We start from the raw sequence: 25,017 nt of genomic DNA on the forward strand, positions 1-25,017 counted from the left end.
AAGACAGTCTGATACAGGAGGTGCAGAGTGCCCAGCATCCATGCATAGTTCCTACTGCATTTGAGATAAGGCAGTCTGAGAGACAGTTGCCTCTGTGATCCATGAAAAAGTGCAGCTAGAGGATGCAGGTAAAAGAAAGCACCAGCTGGCAAAGGAAAAATACTGTCGAGAAATAGTTTTGCTAAGCTAGAAGATGAGGAGAGACCAAGCAGAATTGCGATAGCCATGGCCAGGGAAACGAGGAGGAAAGCTGCTCCAAAGAAAGTAATATATAATGAAATTTGACAGAAACAGAAAAAAGGAGCATTCAGGAGGGAGGGAAATTGGCATGAAATCAAAGAGAACAAGGAGAGAGCAGCTTTGACACTGGGAAGAGGCATGTTTGTGTCCTCAGTAGAGGGAAGAAGTAGGCATGTTATAGAAGACAAGACAGAAAAGATTCACAGTGTGCTGGAAACAAAGAAGGTTTGGAATTGAATGTGAAGAGGATCTGGATGGGAGTTTAAAAAGACAAATTCTGTATTGGAACAAATTATTCAGGATTGCTCTGTGTGAAAATGGAGGAGGTTGATGTTGAGCTGGAGAAGTTACAGAAATGAGAGCTCAGGCCATCAGGGAAACCTTGACATTCCCAGCTGAGGGAGGAAGTACTGGTAAGATTTTTTTCATGACGATCATCAGATGGCTCAGGGAATACCAGACCACATTTAGCTAGGGGTTTTCATGTCCAGACAAATTCCCTCCATCTGTACAACCAGCCTTCTGGAGGTGAGGTTCGGGCAGCTAATAGAAATAGCTTTCAATAGGAAACTGGGATGAGGCATGATAACCAGTTTTCTTCATCAAATAACCAACAAGAGGCAATACTAGCTAAAATATAGTTTATCAAGTAGATGCTTTTAGAGGAGCTAATTGTATATAGCAATCTTAGACTGAGCGATTATGTGTTCTTTCAGTTCTTGTTGACAAAGACAGGGTTATAATACAGACTTTGAATTTTAATAAGACAGACCTCAAGAAAGGGAGAAAAAAAATAGTAAATTGACTGAAATGAAAGATCAAGGGTGTAGGTGTGAAAGAAGGAAAGAAGAACTTTAAATCAAAAATGAAAGTATGGTCCAGCATTTGCATTCAAGTAAGCACTGCAAAATGGCCAAGAAAATCTGCAGACTGAATAGCATCAGCCTCTCCGAGTAGAAGTAGTAATGTTTTTATTAGCAAAGGAACATGGTCTTAGGCTTTTGACCACTCACTTTCTAATTGACTGGGCTGTGCTTAGAAAATTTAAAATAAATAGCAGATTATTCAGCGACATGAAAAGAAATACAAGCAGGAGGATGGCTGTGGTGAGTCTGATGGAGGTCTGTCTAGCCCACTGACTTTAATCTGACCGTGGCAGTACTGACTGCATAAGAGGAAAAGAGCATGAGAGTCTCTGTCCTCCCAGCATCCAATAACCAGAAGTTTGGGCTTTCCAGAGCCAGAGTTTGCCTTAGGTCTGCCATGTTCAGCAGATACTTGCAAACATCTTCACTGTTGTTTTAATATTTTTGACTCTTTTTGTATTGTTGACCACTGCAACAATCTGTAGAAGACTTCTGCAATTTATGCACTACAGGATAAGTAATTATGCTTCTGTTGTCTGATAATTTCATTGTTGCGTCCTAATCTGGAGAAGTAGTGTAAGAAGACTTATAGTCACTGTCTTGACACAGTGACAGTTGTGTAGATGGCTGTCAGATACCCTCTATCACCTTTTCTCTGTGTTCCCCATGTTGTCTTAATCTATTTAGTTTCTTCTTGCATGGTAGTCACATCAGATCATCTTTGCCTCCCTCTGCAGCGCTGTAGTTTTTCTTTATCCGTTATAACATGGCATGACTGAAATTATTTGAGCATGGGCACATGAAGTACTTCATTTCAAAACAAACCAAAAAAAAAGGCACAAGAGAGCATGGAAGAAACATCCAAAGAGCAACTAGAATTAATAAAATCAAGAGAGTATGGGTCAAATGCACATATAATCTGTAATGCTTCTGATTACACAGGGAATGAAATGCTGAAAGTTTTCAAAGAGGTTAGTGGAAACAGGTTATTTTGGTTTGAAGGTGGAGTTATGGTGAAGCAGCTGGGTGGATTTCTGGAGGTAGGATCGCAAAGCTCGGGGCTCCATGTGTACTGATGTACTGGTGTTTCACAGTCACCACAATCCAGAGTTTAAAAGGTGTTTATGTTATCCAGGGCCAGGAGGCGTATTTTTTTGCTTTTTGACATTTATCTTCACCTTGGTTTTTAGGGTCTTTTGAAATGTTCAGCGTGTTCTGGCCGCAGGATGGCAGGCTGTGGTGGAACAATTTATGACTGCCAACTGGGGCTCTTAAGCAATAACCAATTCACCTTTTTATTGTTTGGGTTGTTTTGTTGTTATTCCCTCTCGCCAGGCAGTCTGCCCTATAAGTAGTGCCATCCACCTGCAATACAAGTAATGCTTGAAATCTCAGAGCCTGGACCAAAGCTGGGACCAGTGAGGAGCACTCCCACCAAAGCTAGTGGCTTTGCATGTAGGGTGCCACGCTTAGGACAGGCACTGACGGCAGCGTACGTGGTGTGTCTTATGTGTGATTGTGAAAATCACAAGGCTTCCTTTTGTCTTGTGTTCAATACTTTACCGGCTACAGCAGTATCAAGGACAAACTTCACAGGGTTTCAAATTCATTACTTTCATAGCAAACCTTTAGAATAGAAGGTGGTTATTCCTCTGTTCATGAGACAAAGGACTGGAACACAGATTATGTCAGGGTCTGTCTGTAGGGGCAGCTCAGAACAGTCAGCAGATCAGCTAGCACCTTTGCATACCTAGCATCCCTAAGTCAATCACTCAAAGGCATCCTTAAGCCAAAATCCGGCAGGAATAAAGTTGCACAGTAAAGAACGTAGACCAGAGCTTTGGTTGGGAACTCCTGGTAACTGAGGCAAAAGCATGGAGCCCTGACTTTGGGCTGGACACTTAGATATTTATCTCAGCTACATTTAGACATTTGCATGTTTATTACAGTTGACCTGTGCTCCCTTTCCAGTTCATAGAAGTTGCCACTTCTGAGACAAGATTAGCCTCATCCTCAAGTAGGTATCTGAAGTAGGTCAGGTGAAATGTGCCTGGGTAAAGCCCTTTTCCTAGTAAGGTCCTAAACCACAGCGTAGCCTTTGGTGCTGAACAGCTGTACTGGTTGGTCTTGCTACAGCAGGTGTGGGGAGCTGGCTAGTTTTGTTCTTATGGGGCAGGGAAGAAGAGGACCCCACGTGCTGGGTGAGGTCGGTAGTTGCAGTGTGCCAGACCGAGCTGGGTATCACCCTGGCCCTCAGCCAGCTGCATCCCACAGATTCTGAGTTCAGCAGCTCAGAATACCAGACCCCTCTTAGCTAGCTCAAGGGACCCCTTTTGTCTCAGATGTGCCGTGCATAACAGTGCTTGCTTAACTAGCTACTGCAAAATGGGCATGCCAAAAACCTCCCCCATTCTGTCTTCTCACTGGAAGGAGATGAATTTCAAACCAGGTTTTTCCCCAGCTTGTATGGAATCAGTAGTTGCTCTGCCTGGGCGCCCCTGAGCACACTCTTGGAGATGCTCTGTTGAGCAAGCTAGTTTGAAAAACAGCAAATAGCCAATTGTTTGCCCTAGTGGGGATCATGTATACCTTGCAAACATTTCACTAGGAGAAGATCTCGGGGAAGACAAGAGGTGGGCTTCAGGCATGATGCATGTCTCTTCAGCCAGCAACTGCTTCTTCTCTTCCTGCTGTACCATCAGCACTTACCCTTGTCCCCTCGCTCAACAGCTATGCTGCTGCTTCTCCTGCAGCCATTTGCCCAGTGGTAGTGTGCCAGCAGCTTCCCTCTTCTGCACCCGTACTGCTGGCACGCTCCGATCCTGTTCCTGGTGTGGTGCTGCTGAGCGAATGGAGAGGACAGGGCAGTGGGAGGGATGGGTGAAGGGCAGGGGCTCACCACCACGTGTTGGTGACAAAGCCCCTGCCACATCTCCACCAGTTTTGTCACCTGTGATAGGGAGCAGGAAACACTGAATGTCCCTAGGAAACATGCGGTCCAGCACCCCAAACCTTGTTTGGATTTCTCCTGTATCGCTGCATTCCTTCATCTTTGCTTCAAGGATGCGGACCTCACGTTTAGCAGCAGACCGAAACACATGCTTCTCAAGTGAGCCCCATTTTGCAGACAGTCCGTGTTGCACAGTAGAAACACTCTGTCCTTGTTATGTGCTCTCCAGAACTGTAGCTTTTCCTTCTAATTTTATCACACATGCTGTCCTGCATATATCCTGCTCTTGCCACTGCATTTTTAGCATATGGAGGGGAGAGACGGATCCTGAAACTGGTGCTGCAGAGCACTGGAGACTGAAGGGAAAATTCCTGTGGCAAGATCTGTTAAAATGCAGAAAATGTCCTTAGATTATGTGTGTGGGTTTCTGCCTTAAAGCTTACTTACTGCTGTCTTTTTATTTTCTGTGTCTCTGTGTGTGTGAGTGTAGGATAAAGATTGAGGAGGAATACGCTAAGAACCTGTCCAAACTGTCTCAGAATTCCTTGGCTGCTCAGGAAGAAGGGTAAGTGTGTGTCTGTGACTTTTGCAGAAGACAAGAATTTTAATGTAAAAGGTGTTCCCCCCTGCAGGTACATGTATTTTTTCTGAGCTCTCCTTTGAGTAGAGGTTTATTTCACTTGGCATCCTGGCTGTGCTGGGCAAGATAGAATTGCTTTGGAGTATTTTTTTTTTTTTTTTTTTAAGATGTTCATGGTCAATTTGTAGGTATGTGTATCAAACGTGTTGCATTTCCAACAATGTGTTTATGTTATCCTTGTTCTAGCCAGCACTAGTTCCTTTAAGGATTAGCATGTATAAGTACTAAATTACTTTGAATATGGAAGAATATATGGAATATATATACTGCTGAAAGTAGATTCTTAAGGTCAGGCCAATAGAATTGGAGCAGCGCAGAGAGAGAATGGAGAAGTCTCTTCTCATCATTCATTCGTTGGCCCTCCGAGAAAAGCAGCAGTTTGTTCCTTATTTACAGCATGTTCACACTTTGGAAGTTATTAAGAAGGTATGGGGCAACGCACTTCGGACTAGATTGCAGTTCTGCAGTGATAATGAGAAGACACCACTCCTGAAGGATTAAAGTTGTTGTCTCTATCTGGGACGACACAAACCCTCTAAGCACTGAAAGCCAAGGTTGGGAATTACTGTCCTCGCTCTAGTTCTGAAACTGTGTTTCTCCTGGCAGTGAAGGTCCACAAGGTGTTTGCTGAGATTGCAGCAGGCAAGGACAGAAATCGTGAGAGGTGAACTAGGCTGTTAGCGACAGTGGTTCCTGTTCTTCTTTCCCCTTTAGGGGTGGGTGTTAACCTGCTCCTAGCAAAGCTAAACCCACTTTCTTCCACATCCTCCTCCCACTTTCTCCTACCCCTAGTAGGAGAAGAGGGGAGTGCCTGAAAAAATGATGGGGAAGGAAACTAGGGGAGCGTAGATGAAAAGGGAGGGAATGAGGAGCAAAGCATAAAAAATGTTCCAGTGGGGAACTGAAGGGGACATGAAACGGCACGCAGAGAAGGAGCACTGCCTGGTGGTGCTCTGCCCGGAGGGGTGGCAAGGTGAGGGAATGGAAGGAGATCCAGCTGGAATTTGTCCTCCTGGTGTTGTGGTGGCCCAACTGGCTAGGGCCAGGGAGAGGCTAGTGAAGAGATCCCAGAGACTGATGCGGCCCAGGAAAGGGAAAAATGCCATTTAAGAAAGTGAGGGAGGAAGAGCAGCCAGCAGGAAGGTCTGGAAGAACTAAAAGTGTGACTGCAGCCTAGCCCGCTCAAGGTAAGCATTGGCCAGGGTCTTCCTCTCGTTTCTGAGAGGGTATGAGTCTGGAGACCCCATGAACTGGTTTCACGCACCAGTTACTGCTGCTGGTTTCATACTCTGCAGAGCATTTTCCAACTTGGCTGTCCCACAGTCTGTGGAATTGACAGAAAGTATGGGCTGTCCCTCCAGGGTCCTCTGCCCTCCGCCGGTGGTAAGAAGACCCACCATCATGTGTGTGGGTGGGACATGAGGGTGACAAGATGCAAGTGATTTGTGGTATCAGGATGGTTCTGTCCAAGCTGCTGTGAGTACAGTGCTGCTGCAAGTCCACAGAAGGTGATACAATCCATGGTCACTTAAGGCATTGTCTTTGGACAAGAGATGCAGAAGATACTTAGCAGGCTGAAATGCCTTCTTGACTTAAGTAATCAGATAAAATAGTGCCAGTGAGAACTGGATGGTGGGAGGAGGGACCTCAGGGTGGGACTAAGGAAGAAGAGCTGGGAGCACTTAGGTAAGTGAAACAATCTCAGGTTGTTTAGCTGTGATGACGACCGTACTTGAAGACTCAGTCATTGGAGCAACATCAGAGATTACAGATCATTATTTTGAAACTGCAGATGACAGGCAATTTTTCAGGCTGTCAGGAAGCGACAAATAGGACTGTCTTTGAAAAGGAGTTGTGGGAGAGAGAAGGAGCCAGGAAATGGTAGATCGCTCAGCTTTATTTAACCTCTGCAAAGTGGTGGAATAAACCATCAGGCTTTCTAGAAGCACTTAGTGAAAACTAAGGTGATGAACAGTTATTGTGGATGCATACGATGTCAAGCCAACTTAAATTCTACCAGTGATGGAGTAACAGAAGTAGTCAGCATCATAGCTCTTAGTTTAGTATAGCTTTTTGCAATGAGAGATTCTTGTAGGCCGGCAAGAGAAATGTGGCCTAAATAAAGCCTGAGGTGCAAAACTAGGTAAGAAGTCATACCCGCTACTTATAAAAAGTGCAGAAAGTAGCTGTGGAGTGAGATCCCATATGGTTCGTCCCAATTCCAGGTATTTTTCAATGTTTTTGTTAATGACCTATGATAGAATAAATACTGGGTTTACTGTAATCAGAGATGAGGCAAAGGTTGGAAGGATGGTATGTACAATTTGAAGAAAAGATTGCAATTTGAATTACTCTGTTAAACTAGAGAAATTAACTGAAAATAATGAAGATGTGTTTCAATGAGGACAAAGTACCAGGTTTTATACTTTCACAGGATGTTAAAGATACAGTTACATAACGGTCTGTGGGAGAAGGATCTGGCTGTAGTGAATCACAAGCTTATTCATCAACAACTTCGCGCTGTTGTCTAAAAAAGCATAGATATGCAGAGGAAAGTGTGTCTGATACAAAATAATCTGTTACCAGTTTAGCAACTGGAAGACTTCCGCTGGAAGATGGTGTAGTTCTGCTTATGTGTTTAAGAGGAATCTACGCTGCTGGAGGGGGTCTAGAGGAGCATACCTAACCTGCCCTCATCTAGAAAATAATATGTCTGAAGGAAAAAGAAGATAGAGTAATTTTCAAATACTGAAAAGCTGCTCCAAGGAGAAGTAGAATAATCTGTTCACCAAAAGTCAGGTGTAAAGTAGAAGAGTCAATGGAAAAACTGCATTGGTGAAGATATATTTTAAAGATTAGCAAAGAAAAACTTTGTTATGGTAAGGATAAGATCCTGAAGTATCTTGCTTATGGAGACTGTGGCATCTCTGTAACTGGAGATCATTGTGAACAGTGTTTTCACAGATCTGCTGCATACAATGCTGATATAGTTCTGCCTTGGTCACAGAGATCAGTTATCTTCTCAGATTTCTACTATCACTTTTCTGCGATTTTGCTGAGCAAGATACGGTGTCTGTCTGACAGATCTCGCTGGGAGGATGTGCAGAAGACGGGGCTTTGATCATTGTCACTGTTTTTTCAGCACACTAGGAGAGGCTTGGGCTCAGCTAAAGAAGAGTCTAGCTGATGAAGCAGAGGTTCATCTCAAATTTTCTTCTAAGGTAAATAGTTCTTCATTTTGCAAATATTTTTGCCCTGTAATTGATGTGGATCTCCCTTCAGTGCTTGTTAGTGGGGAAAATACACATGCATATGGTACAGATTTAGAAGAATGAACATGTTGGTTAACAAACTTACTGAAACCCCATCTGTTCTTCCTGCCAAAATCATAGTTCATTTAACCTACCTGATGAGTAAGTTGAAACACATCTAGCCTTAATTTTTCATAAAAAAGAAGGAAAACTGATTCTAGAGGTTATTCACGTAGGGCTCTAACAAGTAAATTTACCTAGAGCTTGTACAGATTACTTCTGTAGAGGAAGAAATACAAAGTAATATTTAGCTTCTCAACTGGAATCTACTGTATCTGTCCAGAAGGAAGAGAACCAGGACTCTTGACTTCTTTGTATCATTAGCCTTTCTGAAAAGTGCACAGGGAACTTTTATTTCATGTTATTTTTGGATCTACTCTCAAGTGATGCCCAAGGACATTTCTTGTAGAAATTACGGTATTTATCTGTTTTTTTCCTACCACATCTGACATATTCACGTGTGCGGTTTCATTGTGTTAACCTCTGTGGGTGATCAAGTTCAATACAGTGGCAGATACCTGAGCACAACAGCCATGTTCTGGAGGAAAATTATAGCTCTGCACCGTTTGTAAGCGATTATGCAGAGGTTACTGAGGCAACCAGCTGCTGCCTTGGTAACCTGCTGCTCTGCTTCAGACTTCTACTTCAGGGCTGTAATTAGTAAAATACTTTTTACTCCCCGTTGTCATCCCGTATTGTTTTCCAAGAGGAAGAAATGCACCCTGGAGTGGTGTGTATGTGTAGGCAGGCAATGTATAGGGGCTCTGTCATTGTTTTACTTTTCCTTAAGCTGTGCACAGAAACTCCTGTAGCACCCCCTGAACTCTCCCCGCTCTTCCCATACCTGCTTTGGGAGTTCCTAGTTCCAACTTTCTTCTATTAACAGAGTTTTTAAACATATTGATTATTGCTCTTACTTTCAGAGAAGTTATTCTTAGAATTTGTAATTAACATTTCTTGTTGGTCGTCGAACGAAACCAGTCACTGCTGGCACAAGCAGTCAGCACGGTGCAGAGCACGCCAAGGGTATTCAAACATAAACACCAGCCATGAAGACGTTGAACAAGTCCTGTGACAGTCCTTCACAGCACCGTTACAGTGGGGGTGACGGAACAGATCAGAGAAGGTGACAGCACTCTCATGGCGCTCGGACATAACATATTAGTACAGTACTAATGCCTGTGCAGACTAGCATGGCAGCTGTAGATACATGCACACAAGGAATACTTCAGGAAGGCTGTCACAGCACTGAAGCTCTTCTCCAGCTATCTAATTATCCTTCACTGAGCTCCAGGAGGTGAGTTCTGCTGGAAAAGAAGATGCACGTGTATTGTACTAGTTGAAGTCATGGTGGGCTGGCCTGCATATGGTGATGTGTTACCAGCCATTCTGGAAATGGTGCTGATGGAGCAAGGTTAAAAATAAGTACTTGTGAAATCAGAGGAATTTTTGAAGTGTACCTTTTGATAACTCAGCTGTGTAGTTTCTCTAGCATTTAACATTGGGATTAACCGTATGCCTCTTTTTCTGCCTGAGTCTCTACCACACTGGCACAGAGGTACAGGGTCTCTGTCCTATACCTCATAACTTCTTCTAGCAGCCTTCTTGAGATATCAAATCCTTTGTCACTTCTCACCCATTCAGTGACGGGTGTCAGAGTTGTCTGTATACACTGGTGCTTTAAATCTCTTCACCTTAGGAAAGTAGTTTATGTTTTTGTCATTTATTACATGCATTCAAAAGCCTTTTAGCAAGACCTTCTAGAAAAAAATAAATATGGCCAACTATAATCTGATATTTTAAAAGCCTGTGTTGTTCACATGTGAGTCTATTTTGACAGCTTATGGTACCTCTTGCAAGATGGAAGTTCAAGCAACATAATGATGCTAGAAGAATGATGACTGCCTTCACTAAGAAGTCAGTCTCTCTGATTCCCAAAACACAAAACTGGAGAAAGCAGTTGCCTTGTTTGTATTTTGAGCCTCCTGGTGATGCATTTCCCATCTTTATGAGGATCTCAGAATATTCCATCCCATTATAAACCATGTGAAGTAAACAAGTATCTTTACTTTCTATTAGGCAAGTAGAACTGTTGGTGAAACGCCCCCCTGTTTGGTGTGTCCCTGTCCCTGGGGATTTTTATAAGGGTTTTCACAGCAATGCCTGCTTATGTCAGATGAGTCACATTGCCACTTCTTCCACCGAGGGTGACTCATGTTGGGTTGTTTCCCCAGGTTAATCCATTTATTAATGCAGCAGTCTGAAGGGAATGCAGGCTGTGTAGCTAGTTCATACTCGGCTGGACACAGACATCTTGATCAACTGTAATATATTGCTTCTGGAGTTCACTGAAGCCATGCAGAACTTCTCTCTGTTCCAGTTCTTGTTCCACTGAGCATTGACAGTGCTCCTAGTGCACTGTAGGTTTGCACCTCTGTTCTTGAGAGAGCTTGTGTAACCATGCTGGACCACAGAGTTGTGAACCGTTCTTTATGAGCTTGCCTGGGCCATCCTGATAAGACTGTCATAAAAATATTGTCCATAATTTTCTAGTCCATCATCCACCCCCGAGTCAGAGCAGGACTTAGTGGATCAAGTGAGCTACGTCTTTGTCTAGCAGAGTCTTGAATATCTCGAAGGACAGAGATTTCACGACCTCTCTGGTCAACCTGTTCCAGTGCCCAGCTACCGTTCTAGTGATTTTTATTTTTTTTCTTTTTAAATTACATTTAACCTGAACCTTCCAAAAGCTCGGTTGTCTGTTGTGATATTTCCTGGCCCTGTGAAAAAGAGTTTGACCCTGTTACCCTTGTATCTGACCTTCCGATAGCCGTAGGCTATATTAGATCACTGTGGTGCCAGTCTATCTGCCTAAACAAGGTGTGCTTTAGGCTTGTTTAACCTCTCTAGAATGTGTGCTGTAGGGTCTTGGCTGTCTTTGTAGCCTCTCTCCATTAGAAGGCTGTAGAGAGCTTGAATAAAGTTTTCTTTTTCATTAAAATAGCACTGAAGAAAGGCCAAAAATATTTGCCTTCAGCAACTATTTGACACTGTTCCACTTTGGGCCATGTCAGGTGATTACAGACCCAGCTCGCCTGTGTTGGCAGAATCCAGCATCCCCATGGGGGGGGGGGGATAATAGAAAAGGAAGTATTTGGTTGCTTCTGGGGAAGTGAAACATCTGTATCCCTTCAGAGCACGTTTCCTAGATGTCAGAATTGTGTATCAGAAAGTCGAAGAGCAGTGTGATACAAACTCTTATCAAGAGTTATTACTGACTGTTGAGTCACACGTGCTGTCTAGATTAATCTCTCCTGAGTTCATTTCAGTGGTTTAAGTAGTGCCACTCCTTGAAAGAGTTTCAACTAAATACTCAGGCTTCTGTTTAGGCTCTTTATATTTGGCAGAAATACATAAAACGTGCCCACATTTGATCTCCTTTCACTATATAGGGAATATAGATATGTCACCAGGGTCCGCTGGCTCACCCTGCTGCAGTCAGGGTTGGCTGCTTTACTTTGTGTATTTTGGGGTTTTTAAGCAAGTTGCATTGGTTAGGCCAGAGTCAGAGCACCCTGGGTAATGCTCTGGATTTGACCTGTGGTTTGATCTTACATGTAAGAGATTTAACAGGGAGAGAGGAAGGCAAGGTTTCTGTCCTTTTGCTCCCTTCAGTAAATATTCCCTTAACGGAGTTAACTCTGAAGAGCTGAGTTTTGCAGTAGCTTCAGTCAGAACTCTTGGGGAGGAGCAGCATCGCTGTATGGCACGTGTATCGTTTCCTCTGGCCTGTCTGCTCAGCAGAAGAGCTAGTAATTAGTGCTCAGCTCCTCGTTATTGCCATTTCTTCCTTTGTTTTCGTCACCAGCTTCAGAGCGAGGTGGAGAAACCCCTGCTCAACTTCAGAGAGAACTTCAAGAAAGACATGAAGAAGTGTGACCACCATATTGCAGACTTACGGAAGCACCTGGCCAGCCGCTACGCAGCCGTTGAAAAGGTGGGAGCAGAGAGCAAACTGGAGAGTTTTATGAGATACTGCTGGTTTCAACGCTAGAGCAGCTGCCCCGTGAAAAATTTCTGTTCTGCCACAGAGAACCACAAAGGTTTCTGCTGAGTGTTTCTTGCTGTTAGCTATGCTTGCTGGGCCCCAGATGTTTGCTGCGTAGCTGAGATTTGGGGAACTGGGGGCTACAGGCAGGGCTAATGCATTCCTGCTGAACTGGGGTTTTGTTTCATCCTCCCCTTCCCAATTAGGGATGGTATATTTCTAGTATATATAATGAAAATGCTGCTTGCTCATGTGCATCTGGAAGTTGCATCTATTGCCCTCAAAATTAAAAAAAAAAATGCCTTAGAATAGCAGCAGGGTCAGGCCAAGGGCTTGCTTGGCTCGGTCTCCTCGTGCAGTGGCTAGAAGCAGATGGCCGAGGGAGGCAGCCTGAACTGGGCACGGCAAGCCACAAACCAGCTCCCAGTTCCCATTTTCTGCACCTCACAGCAAACATCTTCACCTGAGGAACCCAGGCACCAGTGGCACCCTAGGATCAGGGCTGGTTTAGCACGAGCGTCCAGCAGGTAGCTGATGTTGTGATGTAGGGGGAGTTAGAGCCACAAAAAGTCCTCTCTCTTTGTGGGTGTAACAGCGGGCAGGAAGCGGGATACCCCGTGCCTCAGCTGCCAAAACGCTTGGGCCAAATGGTATCTTCTTGTGGTTTGCTCTTGGGTGTGAGTTGGAAAGGAAAGTACCGTGCTCAGTCAGCCCAGAAGGTTGGTTGGGCTTTCATTGCAGATCAGCGTGCACATGAGAAAGTTAACCCGGGTTCAGAATTATTGCAGGATACGCAAGGTTGCTAGTCTGTATGTATGCAGGGAAGGCATTTTTCAGCAAAACAAAAGTTCTTCACAGCCATATCTGCAACGGAACACGGTCCTCCGTAGGGATATTGAAAAGGATGAATTAGTAGATCCTCGAGAAGGAATAAAAGAAGGGAAGAACCGCCTGCAGTGTGCCTGATGCAGCACGCAGCTGCTCAGCAGCTGGTTTTCCTGCGGCTCCCTCTTGTGACCTGCCAAAGCACGAGCGGGGCTTCGGGACCTGCCCCTCGAAACCAGCCGAGGGACGGTGCCTCCGGGCTGTTGTAACTGGCGGGCTGCTGTGACTGCAGAAGGCTGCAAGGTGCTCGCAAAATGTAATCATCCGAATCTAGTTTGAAACGCTGTAACTGGATAAAGAATAAATGTGGCTTATTTTGTAACAAATCGCTCCAAACCAAGTTATTTTTATTCGGCATAAATAGGCGGCCTTGGCAGATGTGGTGACCGTATGCATATGTGGTAGCGATGTTTATTTCTTCCAACACTTTATTAATTTGCCTGTGTAAGTTCGGTACTGATACTGATAAATCAGGTTTTAAAAGCCTGAAGAACTTTAAGGTAATTTAAATAATTAGTTGTAACCGGGTCTCAGGTTCTTGATTTCTACAGTACAAACCACTATTGTCAGGAATCTAAATTATTTTTTTCTGAAATAAGTCTAAAAGTTTCTATTGTCAGTTTTTTCTGATAAATATATATTGAATCCAGGAGGTACTTAAAATTTTTTTTCTAAGAGACTTGAAATTCTTTCAACAATTTAGATCCTAAGAAAAGCAAATAGGAGAGCTGTCTTGGTGGTGCTGGTTAAAACATTTGGAAGAAGCTCTAGCTCCCCTTTCTTCCAGAAATAGTGAAAAAGTGACTGAGAAACACAGAAATCTGACGATGTCTCTCGTACTGTGCCTTTCTAAGAACCTGTGAAGAGCTGGGATGCTTTTGTGATCTGTTGGTGACGGCTTCTCTGTGGTGGTAGGACACTTTGTTGAATACCACACGGTGTACTAAGAACTTGAGTCCCCGTTAGGACCCAGTTTTATGCAGAGTCCCTGAACTCTTACTGACAAGTGTATGTGTGTGTGAAGGGGTCTGAGATGGCTGAAAGCAGCCGGCAGCACTTTTCCTCTATAACCTGTGACTCTTCTTTATTTACTCCAAGGCCCGGAAAGCCTTGACAGAGAGACAGAAGGACCTGGAAATGAAAACACAGCAGCTGGAGGTGAAGCTCAGCAACAAGACAGAAGAGGAAATTAAGAAAGCGAGACGGAAGTCCACTCAGGCGGGTGAGTGCCTGCGCCTCTCGGTGGTGCGAGGTAAGCGCAGCCCCGCAGGGAGCAGGAGCAAGATGGGATGCAACCTCCCATCCACCCACCTCTCTTGTTTTTTAGTATTGTAGCTACAAAGTCGAAGTGAACCATGCTACAGATCTGTTTGGTATTAAATCCTCTGGAGAAACAAGCCTAGTTTTTTCCAGGTCAGACATCGCACAACGATGATTTTGATCATTGGGTAGAGAACAGTAAAAGGAGGATGAATTGGCCTTTTGTTTTGTTAAAATGTGCTGAGGTAACTGTGAAACTTTCAAAGTCAGACGCAAAGAAGCTCAGCTGAGGATGTTTCCTCCTTAAGTCATAGTTCCTTCTTTCCTAAATCAGTCACCCACAACTATGTGGGTGCCTGTTGTTACTGTGTTTTTCCTTGACAGTGAACTTTTTGTCTTTTTTCCGCTGCTAGTAGCAATTAAAATGATTTCTGTTCAGGTGATAGTGAGGTGTGTGTGCTATATTGTACTGAGGACACAGCTACTTGATGTGACCTACACGTGTTTTACAGAGGCTCAAACCGCTCCTATAGGATCCATCAGGAATTGTCTTTCTTGAGATCCACAAAGCTGATGCGTGTAGCTCTGTTAGTACCTTTGCTGAAAACACATTTTAACTAGGGCTTCCATGTTTCATCCCTTCATGAGTCCACTCCTTGGCAGAGTGGTCCTTCATAGTTCTGAGGCATTTAAAACTTCAGGATAGGCTGTCTGGGATTTGAGGAGGCATTTGCAGTGTGAAAAAAGTGAACATTTATATGTTCATTTGAGGAGAAGCAAGCTACATGTTAGCCACAGGAAGCTTTATGAGGGATGCTCTTTATCCATCTGCAAATTCACAGCCTCTCTCTGTTCTCTTGGGTCCTCAGAAATTATTTGTAATAGATACTTATTGACCAAGCAAGGGAGAGCAGAAGATCAGATGGAAGTAACCCCGAGTTTGGTGTGAGTCTCTCCATCGCTCTGTGCCACTGCTGTGGTGTGTGGCAGGGGTGGACCTGCCCCATCCCCACAGGCAGTGCTACCCACACTCTGGCTGGGGTGCTGCGACATGCACAGCAGCGACATGTAGTCATCTGGCTCTGAAATGAGGCTGCTGTAAGTGGACGATAGGACTAGAGAGCTCTAGACCAGCCCTTCTGGTTGTTGATACGTGGCGTTGCTTTCTGCTCTCGTAGCGTGTTTCATGGCTTTCCTCTTCCTGGCTGTACAGTGGCTCAGACTCACTTGGGTGAGTGGAGGCTAAGCCCAAGTCAGATAGCTCCTTAGGAGCCTCCTGGCATGGGAGTGCCATGAGTTTGGACTTCTCATGTCAGACTAGGCATCCCCGGTCTTGGTGGATAGGCTTATTATCAAGCTTTAAGCCCCAAATCCTGGTTTCTTCATGGAGTCTGGTTGCTGCCCCACGTTCTAAGTCCATGAGAGATTTCCAGATGCATTTCCTACTTTGACACTTGTTTGTGGAGTCCTGTTCTTGAAGCTTGATTCATCCCCAGTTTATTTATAAAGACCTTTTTGCACCTAAAAGAGCAGGGTGACTTTAAGCCCTGGACTTAGGCATCAGATCATTAGGGAAATTGTAACTGAGCCTCATTGAAAGAAAAAAGAGAATTTACTAACTGGAAAGCAGTAATCTCTGAGACCCGCCTTCCAGATTTTCCACCTACCTTTCCTTCTCCATTAGAGCAGAGACCTGCAACAAAGAAAAAATTGAAATAATCGCAGCTTATTGTGTTACTGTCCTGAATGTGGGAGGAAGCCAGAGCTCAGCTGGAATTGTGCATCTTCAGAGGCGTGAGAGTGCATGACTGTGCAGCTGGGTTGAGGTAGCAAATAAGCATCTGTCAATCTTGGACAGCTTGAGCCTGACTCTTTGCTCCCACTTTAAACAGACCTGTCTTAGAATGCAGTCTCACCTACAGAATGCTACCCTGCAGCTCAATAGCTGATTATTATTTCCTTCCCATTTTAATTATTTTATTTTTCAGAGATAACTTTATGTCTATGACCGTTTTTTCTTAACTGAAGTAACCCTCTGTGTCTGTCTACAAAACCTGAACTGCACGCTGGCTACAGAAGACTAATGTGTGGCTGCCTTGAACTTTTCAGGAGATGACCTGATGCGCTGCGTTGATCTTTACAATCAAGCCCAGTCAAAGTGGTTTGAGGAAATGGTGACCACCACTCTGGTATGTAACTCTGTGTAGCATCTTGTATGTCTAGCATTGCAAAATTGTAATTGTGTATAATATTAATCAGTCATAGCTAGCTACAGTGCAAAGCAGTGTGAAAAATTGGGTGATGAATCTCCCATTGTATTTCCCGTTCTCAGTTCTAATAAAAACTTATATCGTTAGGGGAAGGGAGAAATAATTTTTTTGCAGAAGGCATTAAAACAGTTCAGGGCCGCTTAGGGGGGCCAGAACACTGGAATTGTCCCCAGGAAGGATGAAATAATACGCAAGGAAGACATGGAAGAATGTGATAAATCACTGAATCCATTTATGCATTAATGAATCTTTGTAATCCATGATTTTACAATTTCTTCACAAGTATTGCTAGCTCAGAAAAGGCATGCTTTAATTGCCTATTGTTCTGTTTCTCTGAAGATAGCACAGCTCATAGTATTTTCTGTAAGGGCACATACCTTTGGGGTTAAGTCACCAAGATGCCAAGATACAGCTTTGATGAGCTGTGTTCCTTGAAATACCTGTAATTTGGCTTTAGGGCTCCTCCCTCATGTCATTCCTTAGAGCCTTTCTGGACAACAGCCCATCGCTTTTAAAAGTGGGAAATAAAAATATCTTTTGCATGTGTCTTTCTCATTGGACAAACACAAAACTGTAAACTCCCCCTAATAAGAAACAGAGTAATAAATTGCTCGGCATTTGGAAGTGTGTCAGTGCGATATTTAAACTGCAGTAAATAAATAACAACAGATGGGCAGAATGGAAAACCAGGAGGCAGATATCTTCCCAAAAGCAGAACAAGAGAGAGAAAGTTTGCTGTTCCTATACATACGGGATCTGATTCTGCTCTCACCTTTACTGGTGGTTTCTCAGTGCTGCAAATGACACTGACCATCAGTGCCACCGTGTCCAGATATGGCCAGGTGTGATAGCTGTGATAGTCACACACAAAGAAGTGTGACTCAGAAGTGCACTAGTAACAGTTCAAGAGGGGAGTCATGGCCTGCAGGCTGCACAGCAGGTTTTGTAAGTTGTGAAACTCAGGCTGAGAAGCATTTGAAGGTAAGTCTTGGTACACACAAATATAAAATCTAAATTGAAAAACAGTCTGCATCTGATCAGCTCAGATACAGATCGGTTCATATGCAATACAAAGTTGAGTGAGTCAAGGGCTGAAGATGGTGTTTCCTTGCATATCTTCCTCCCTGAAGCTTCTGGTGCAGATACAACAGATGTTCTGCATATGGCATGCTTACCAGCACTAGCACACTCAATTCTGTGTTCTGGTCCTGCACATCTGTGCCCTGAGTAAGGGAGTCTGAGTTCAAAGTGGGCCCTTTTATCCATAAGGGCAGTACATCAACCGGCAACAACAGGAGCTCAGTCCTGTCCGTACCATAAACGCCTTTGCTCTTCCTCCCCAGGCAGATAGTCTGCCACCTGAGATTTTGGTGCTGTAATGAAAAATCTGTTTCCCGAAAGATGTTTAACAAATTGCAGGTAGCACTGTGAGGGCAGTGTAGCAGCCTGCCTGCTTGTAGATGCTCAGGTTGCGCTCCACCATGATGCCCATTAAATGAACACCAGAAATGCCCTCTGAAGGCAGGTTTTTTGAGATTTGGCCCCATTGATGTGCCTATGAATGCAGAGCTTTCTAGCGATACAGCAAAGTCCATTACAATGCCTGTTTAAAGGCAGGCTTCCATAGCATGCTGCTACCACTGCTCCCACTCAGATGGGCAAGAAGGGGCTAAATGCAGATTTTGGATTATAATATCCAATTCCAGGAGAAGGAGAAGGAAGAAATCAGGAGGAAAGTTAGAAATCACTGGCCTTTTTCAAGTAAAGCATTGCTAGGGTCTGCTTACTGCCAGCTGAGCAAGGTGAAGACTTGTCCCAGCTCATCATCTGATGAACAGATACAACTGCTCTTACAGGTGTCTGGTTAGACCAAGGGCAGTCATGCCTCTGAGCCATACACCCCAGTGCAGCCTCCTGCTTCCCTAAGGAATCGCTGTAACTTCTTGAGCTAGTAATAAAGCATGCAAAACTTTTTGCAGGAAGTAGATTCCCTCTTGCTTGCAGCATCCCTGAAGACAGTACTTCCTCTCTCTGCCTCGGTTGTTTCAGTTTTGGAAAGGTTTCCACCTTCTTTTCTGTTGCTAGGCTCAGGCTGAAGTGTCTTCTGTTGCTTGCTGTCTCTGATTCCCTGCAAATTAGAGGGATGTGCAGCCACAGAATTCAGCCCCAGAGTATGACCCTGGGGTAGTATCGCACTGACTGGCAGCCTTTTGTGTGTCATCCTTTTTCTGGGTCTTCAAGCTCAGCTTCCAAGAAAAATATGGACTTGTTTTTCTTCATGTCCAGGAGCTTGAGAGACTAGAAGTTGAAAGGGTGGAGATGATACGGCAGCATCTTTGCCAGTATACACAGCTGCGGCATGAGACAGACATGTTCAACCAAAGTGTAAGTCTGCATTTTGTTCGGTCCCTTTGGTCTTTCCTGCACTTCAGCTGAGCAGTGTGGTCCCTATCCTGATCTGACTAGCCTGTATAAAGGAGAGGCGAAAAGTGTATACAGTCAGCTCATTAGTTTGCAGCAGTACTGTACTGACCACCCTACAGTCTTACTCTTCCAAGACTCTCTGATCCTGGTTACATTTCATACTGCTGGATCACAGCTTTTTGCTGGGGGAGACACCATGATTTGAATTACATTTGGTCAGCCTGGGCCATTATTAGCTCTCCCAGAGTGATGCACTACTCCTTGAGGTCATCTGTTCTTGCAAGAGAGATGTCAAATAATTCCACTGTTGGGGATGGAGTATATATAATTTTTTTTCTTATTAAAAACTGGCTAGTTTTCAAATATTAAAATATGGGGGATGTATGCTGACCTTAGTGCATGGTTGTATTTGGTGTAAGATACAGCTTGCAGAACAGGAGTCGGAGACCAATTGGCCAATGCCTGGCATAGGATGCCTGTCTCTGCTTGACATTAAAATTCTGCCTCTTCTCTGCTTCCTGCTATGAGGCTTCCCATTCAGATCTGGCTGTTGTCCACAGTGTCTTGCGTACATGCAGTTCTCACTTGTCTGCAAATGCAACGTAGGCGTGCCCATAGCTGCTCTGCGCTTTACAGAAATGACTGTCTCTGCTTGAAATGCACCCTTGACATTTTGCTTCTTGTTTTGGTTCGTTTTAGACAGTAGAGCTCGTGGATCAGTTGCTTCGGAAAGTGGATCCTGCCAAAGACAGGGAACTGTGGGTAAAAGAACACAAAACTGGAGATATCCGACCCGTGGACATGGAAATATAGACTGATCTATAGTTGTATGTGATGAGTCCACTGAATTAACCAGGCTAATGTTTGCTTTTTAAGGGTCAGAAGAGCATAGGGAAAAGGTTGTTCCACTACCAGACACCTTGTAATTTATGCCTGTACAGGCTCTCTCTGTTACATTTAGTCATTAAAATGGTCCTCATTGTGCTAAGCCTTAAGCATCAGACATTCCAGGGTGAAGAAACCAGATGTGTGCTTCCCACCAGAGGTTCCCAATTGCACGCAGCTTCCAGAAGAAATCTGCTTTCTGGTACAGAGAGCGCTCTGTTCTTCAGTGACTTTGTGCTACATCCCTTGCATGACTATCTTTATACAGTATGTTAGAACAACCACGCGGCGAGCCTCTGGCCAGCAAGTAGTTAACTGTTTGAACATGATGCAGGAGGCAAGGAAGTCCTGATCATGAATCCTAGGTCTGTCACTGACTGCTTTCATGGCCATAGGCAAGTCAATTAACTTTTCTGGCTCCCCTGTCTATAAAAACACGCATATCTCACAGCAATGTTGTGTGAATACATTGATTTCATACAATGCAGTTTCCCACTATGGCAGTGAAGTGATGGCCCTTCTCCCAAAAGCTGTGGAGAAGTCTCCTATTCTTCCTGTTTTATACTCCCTCTCAGGGATACATAAACCCATTATCATGATGATTTCTGTTCTAGCCCAATCAATAAGGTTGAAAGTGTTAACCATCGCTGTTACTTATCAGGAAAGACTTGGTTGTGCTATACCTACCTCATTAGCTGTCTGAGTGCCCTCAATGACAGAAAGAGGTTATATATACCAAGGAATAAATTAGATGTTCGAACCCTTTCCTGCTCATGCAAGATGTTTTCTCACAGAATCTCCTTAAAGAAGAGTCCCCTAACATTTTATTTGGGATCTGGGTTTAAATTGCCCTTTGTTGGTTCCTTCAGGTGAATATCACGGCCTTTAGGTATCCTTAATTACCAAGTTTGTCCAGCTAAATTGTGGGGTTTATCTTTTTAGAGCCTGATTTTCAAAGGTGCCATGAATCTGTGATGCTAGATTGCATTAAATGTAGATGTTGGTGCCCAGCACTTCTTCACCATCAGATTCTTAACCTCTAGGTTTTCCCTTTGTTACCCTTACTCGCACAGTACCAAAAATTCAACACTGCTCTTGGCACATAGTGTTACGTAGTTTGGAGACTGGCTTTGAAAAGGTATTAATTTTCTCTTCCTGCTGTTATTTCTGATTTGTTTATTCAGTGTTGCTGTTAATATATTTTTTAACGTTTCATACAATGCCAGGTTTGTTAAGATTCTTGCTTTAGATTAGCAGAAACCTTGATTCTCACCACTGTGGCCTTTACTCAGTGTTTACTGTGGTGTTATCTACAGTTTCCCAAACCGCACTATTCCATTTGATGCACAGTTACGCTCCGCTTTATCTTATTGTTGCCATCCTTTTTATCTTGGCATCAAAATTGTACCCTTCTTTTATTTTACTACTATTCTAGGGTTTTGTGCATCGGCCTCAAAGTGCTGTGATTAGATCATTAAGAATTAGTATTACTCTTTACAAATACAAACTGAGACACAGAAAAGTCTTATCTGAAAGACATTCTAATATTGCTGCAGTGATTATTTTTCTGGTTTGTTATTTCAGACTGAATTCTGTTGCATTTTCCTATTGTTGCCTTTTTCTCAACCATCTCTTTAGCAGTATAGATTCGTTCCTGTCTTGCAAACACCTCCACAGCCCACTTCTCTGCTGCATCATTAGCCTTTATAACCTTTCCACATTGGCAGGTGCAGTGCCATGACCACTGCGTGCTCAGGATGACTGTTCCTGGTGTGACACCTCCTGTACTGCACCTCCATTACACACCTCTGAATTTACAGCTCTTTACTTTTTCTCAGTGTTGGAAGCATCCAGCACGCTGTTATGTGAGTCTCTCCTATGTTCCTGCAAAGACCATTGCAATACAAGTGAAACATGGTTTGCTTTGCATTGCGTAGTCCTTCCTACCTCCTACTTCCATACACTTTCCTTTTCTGCTGCTCGAGCAGGGAAGTTTTTCTCTGATGATGATCTCTCTTTTTCAGGCTTCCTATCAATTCACTCTCAGTCCTATTAATTTTTTTGGCATACCAATGTATATTTTTCCTATTTCTACCATGCATTTTGGAAGACAGGCACTTTTTTTTTTTTTTTTTAAACCAGAGGTGCAGGGTGAGCTTTCAAAACTTCAATGGCCAAAAATAACCTGAGTACTTAAGAGCTGCATCTCAGATTGACTCCTGTATTCTGAGCTGTATCGTAAATTCAAATGAGCAATCCTGATGACGCCACATTCTTGTTTTGATTGCAAAACCAAACTAGTCATGCACTTTATACAATATTCTCCTTAATAAATACCTGAAATAATCTGTTATCAATTACACTTTATTTTTCCTCTTTCTTTAAAGAGCTTTTTATCTGTTTTGGACTGGAAATACTGTTCATTAGAACAGGTTTCTCTGAGGACTGAAATGTATTTTGCTTCCTCTACTAAGGTGTATTGAAGCTGCTGTCAATTCTCAATTGTATTTTAGGGTAATTTTTTTTCCCCTTTTGTTTTATTTCCTGACAGTTTTCCTACTTCTAGTTTTTGGTCCATTTGAAATGTTGCAGGGATGTGTGAGCTGCACAGAAGGATAATTCTCCTTTCCACTTCAGTAATCTGAGGAGAGAGTTTGTACCTGGGCTGTTAATCTTTACCAGGCCCAGCAAGCTCTGGTACAGGGCTGCTCTGCAGTGGGTGAAATGCTTCACTTACAACAAGACGCTACTCTGTAATTGGTGGAAGCGTTAGGGAAGTTTTGCTGTTGCTTGTAGAGAGTTTCCAGCTTATTTCCTGCAAAAGATGCTATTCCTTTGTGATACGGTGCTGCAGACAGCAGGATCAGTGTTACCTGGCTCGTTCGCGCCTCTGGCTGATGGATCGTGGACAGTGTGATGCCTTACAAATCAGGGAGCGCTGAGGCCCCGGTGCTTCTGAAAGGACAGCATCTCCGAAGAAGGTAGTGGCATGTTTGAAGGAAGCATGGATGCCTGCCCTTGTGTTTGTTCCTAACAAGGTAACTTCAGGAGTTTGAGCAGCATTGTTCTGTTCATCTTCCATTGAGTTGCAAAAATGTTGAACCCAGTCTTTTCTCATTCAGTAGCTTATGCTAAACGGCTTCTCTGGAGCAAGATCGAGCCTCATGTTACATTAAAACTGCTAGCATGTGAAAAGCATGATGTTGTTGCAATGTAACTGATTAACAGGAATAGCAAAGTCTCTGGCCTCTATAGGTACTGAGCTTAAGGGTCATCTTTTGTCTGGCAGGTGAGCTCACACACTTGATGCAAGGTTTTACTATATTAATCACTACAGTTATCAGTGTTTCTTTGTTGAGTGACAAAGCTGTCTTACATCTCCCTACGGCTCTTTGGTCACAGAGCAGAAGGTGAGCTTTTGATTAGTACTGTTTGATTTCACCTGAAGAGGTACTTACTGGGAACCTGCATCTGGTTCTTACCTGGTAGCTCTGCTTGCCTGGGTCTTTGTTGGTGCTGCTGGTGTTCCAGGAGTCCTGCTGCTCCTGCAGAGCTCCCTGTTTGGCTAAGCAATACTGTCACATACTTGTCTCATGCTGCCAAGCCTCTGGCTCCCCAGTGATCTCTGCTTCAGCCGGAATCTTTTGGCCCTGGTCTGAGATCAAGGGCTCCATGAATTCCTATGGTTTGAGTCTGTTGGGTGTCCTGACTCCGGTGCCAGAGCTGGTGAGGTGCTTACCAGCTTTAACTGCAGCTACCGTACAGAATTATAAATTTTATTCATCATCCGTACCAGCCCACCTATGTCTCCAAAGCCATTTTCTGGCACGGTTTACTCAGTAGAGTCCTTGTTGGAAATCTTTCTTTAAGGTATTCTTTCAGCTAATTTCCTAGCAGAAGGCTCATTCTGGATGAAGTGCTGTTGGCTGATTCCTGTTGGAGTTAATGAGCTGAAAGTAATGAGTCCTTTGCCACATGGGCCAAGTGCATTCTTCTCCCATCGCTGGCAAGATTCCAGTTGCTTCCACAGAGCAACATCCAAAAAAGCCTAATTCTCAGATTGCCAGTCTGCTCCAGATTCACTAATGTCTGTAATTCACCTTTGTTCATCACTTCCATGTGTTGAACGTCTTTTGAAAGACTTCAGTTGTTCCTTTATAAGAATGTTGCTTCATTATCTGACACTGGGATCTTTAGAAATAGCTTTAATTTTTTTTAAAAAAGTTAAAATATCGTAACATCAGTGAAAGTCATATGGAAATCCCTGTTATGTTGGTAGAATAGTTTTCCACTCTGCAGCCCTGCTGAGCTGCTGCAGCGTGGCTGTGCTGCCCCTCATGTTGCACAGTTGCAGGAAACCCTGAAATCATTTTTCCTTTCCTGTGTGACAGACTTGTGCCCCGAATCTCTCCTGCTTTATGCATCTGTGCAGTTTCACATTGCAGAATTAGTTGCTTTTTAACTGACAGCCCCATGCTGTAGTGTTAGTGTTTGTAGCTGTCTTGGGACAGTGAACTGCACTGAGATCACCTCTTTTTTTTTTTTTTTTTTTTTTGTGGTTTTTGGTCTCCCACCCCCCACCCAGGAATTTTCTGTAAAGCATTCACGGGAAACTTTACATGCTCAGTAGCAGTCATAATTTGTCAGACCTTCTCAGAACCTCTTCAAATTTGTCCCTTTTTTTAATGTCATTTAAATATTTTCTGCAAGTTAGCCTCCTCATGTAGTGTCTTGGTTTAGCCCAGCTGGTAATTAAGTACCATGAAGCCCCTCGCTCACTTTCCTCCCCATCCCTCTGGGTGAGGGAGGAGCTGGAAAGGAATGCAAAACTCGAGGGTTGAGATAAGAACAATTTAATAGTTGAAACGGAATAAAAATGAAAGAACAATAATTACAATGCTGACAATAACAGTTACAATGAAAAGGGGAAGGGAAAGAACAAAATCCAGAGGGAAAGGAAGAAAGGAGCGCGTGGTGCACAACGCAACCGGTCACCACCAGCCAGTCCCTGAGCAACGACCTGCCTGCCCCAGCCAAGCCCCCAGGTGGATACCCCAGGCATGATGCCCCACGGTATGGAATGCCTCTGGCTGGTTCGGGACAGCTGGCCTGGCTGTGCCCCCTCCCAATTCCTTGTGCCCCTCCAGCCTTTTTGCTAGCAAGGCCTGAGGAACTGAAAAGTCTCACATCAAAGCCAAAACCAGCACTGCGCTAGCTCCTAAGAAGATAATTAACTCC

General features: G+C 43.8%; 1 protein-coding gene across 1 annotated transcript in view; it reads left to right on the forward strand.

Moving 5' to 3' along the window:
- GAS7 (growth arrest specific 7) overlaps positions 1–21,911 on the forward strand; it is a 96,584-nt gene extending 74,673 nt beyond the window's left edge. The window contains 7 exon segments of the mRNA XM_040580866.1: positions 4,547–4,621; positions 7,839–7,917; positions 11,876–12,004; positions 14,039–14,162; positions 16,310–16,389; positions 18,757–18,855; positions 19,594–21,911. Of these exon segments, the coding sequence (XP_040436800.1) occupies positions 4,547–4,621; positions 7,839–7,917; positions 11,876–12,004; positions 14,039–14,162; positions 16,310–16,389; positions 18,757–18,855; positions 19,594–19,707 (700 nt within the window). The 3' untranslated portion in view covers positions 19,708–21,911.
- The last annotated feature ends 3,106 nt before the right edge of the window (positions 21,912–25,017 follow it).

The sequence above is a fragment of the Falco naumanni genome, chromosome 1, assembly GCF_017639655.2.
Source record: "Falco naumanni isolate bFalNau1 chromosome 1, bFalNau1.pat, whole genome shotgun sequence".
NCBI lineage: Eukaryota > Metazoa > Chordata > Aves > Falconiformes > Falconidae > Falco > Falco naumanni.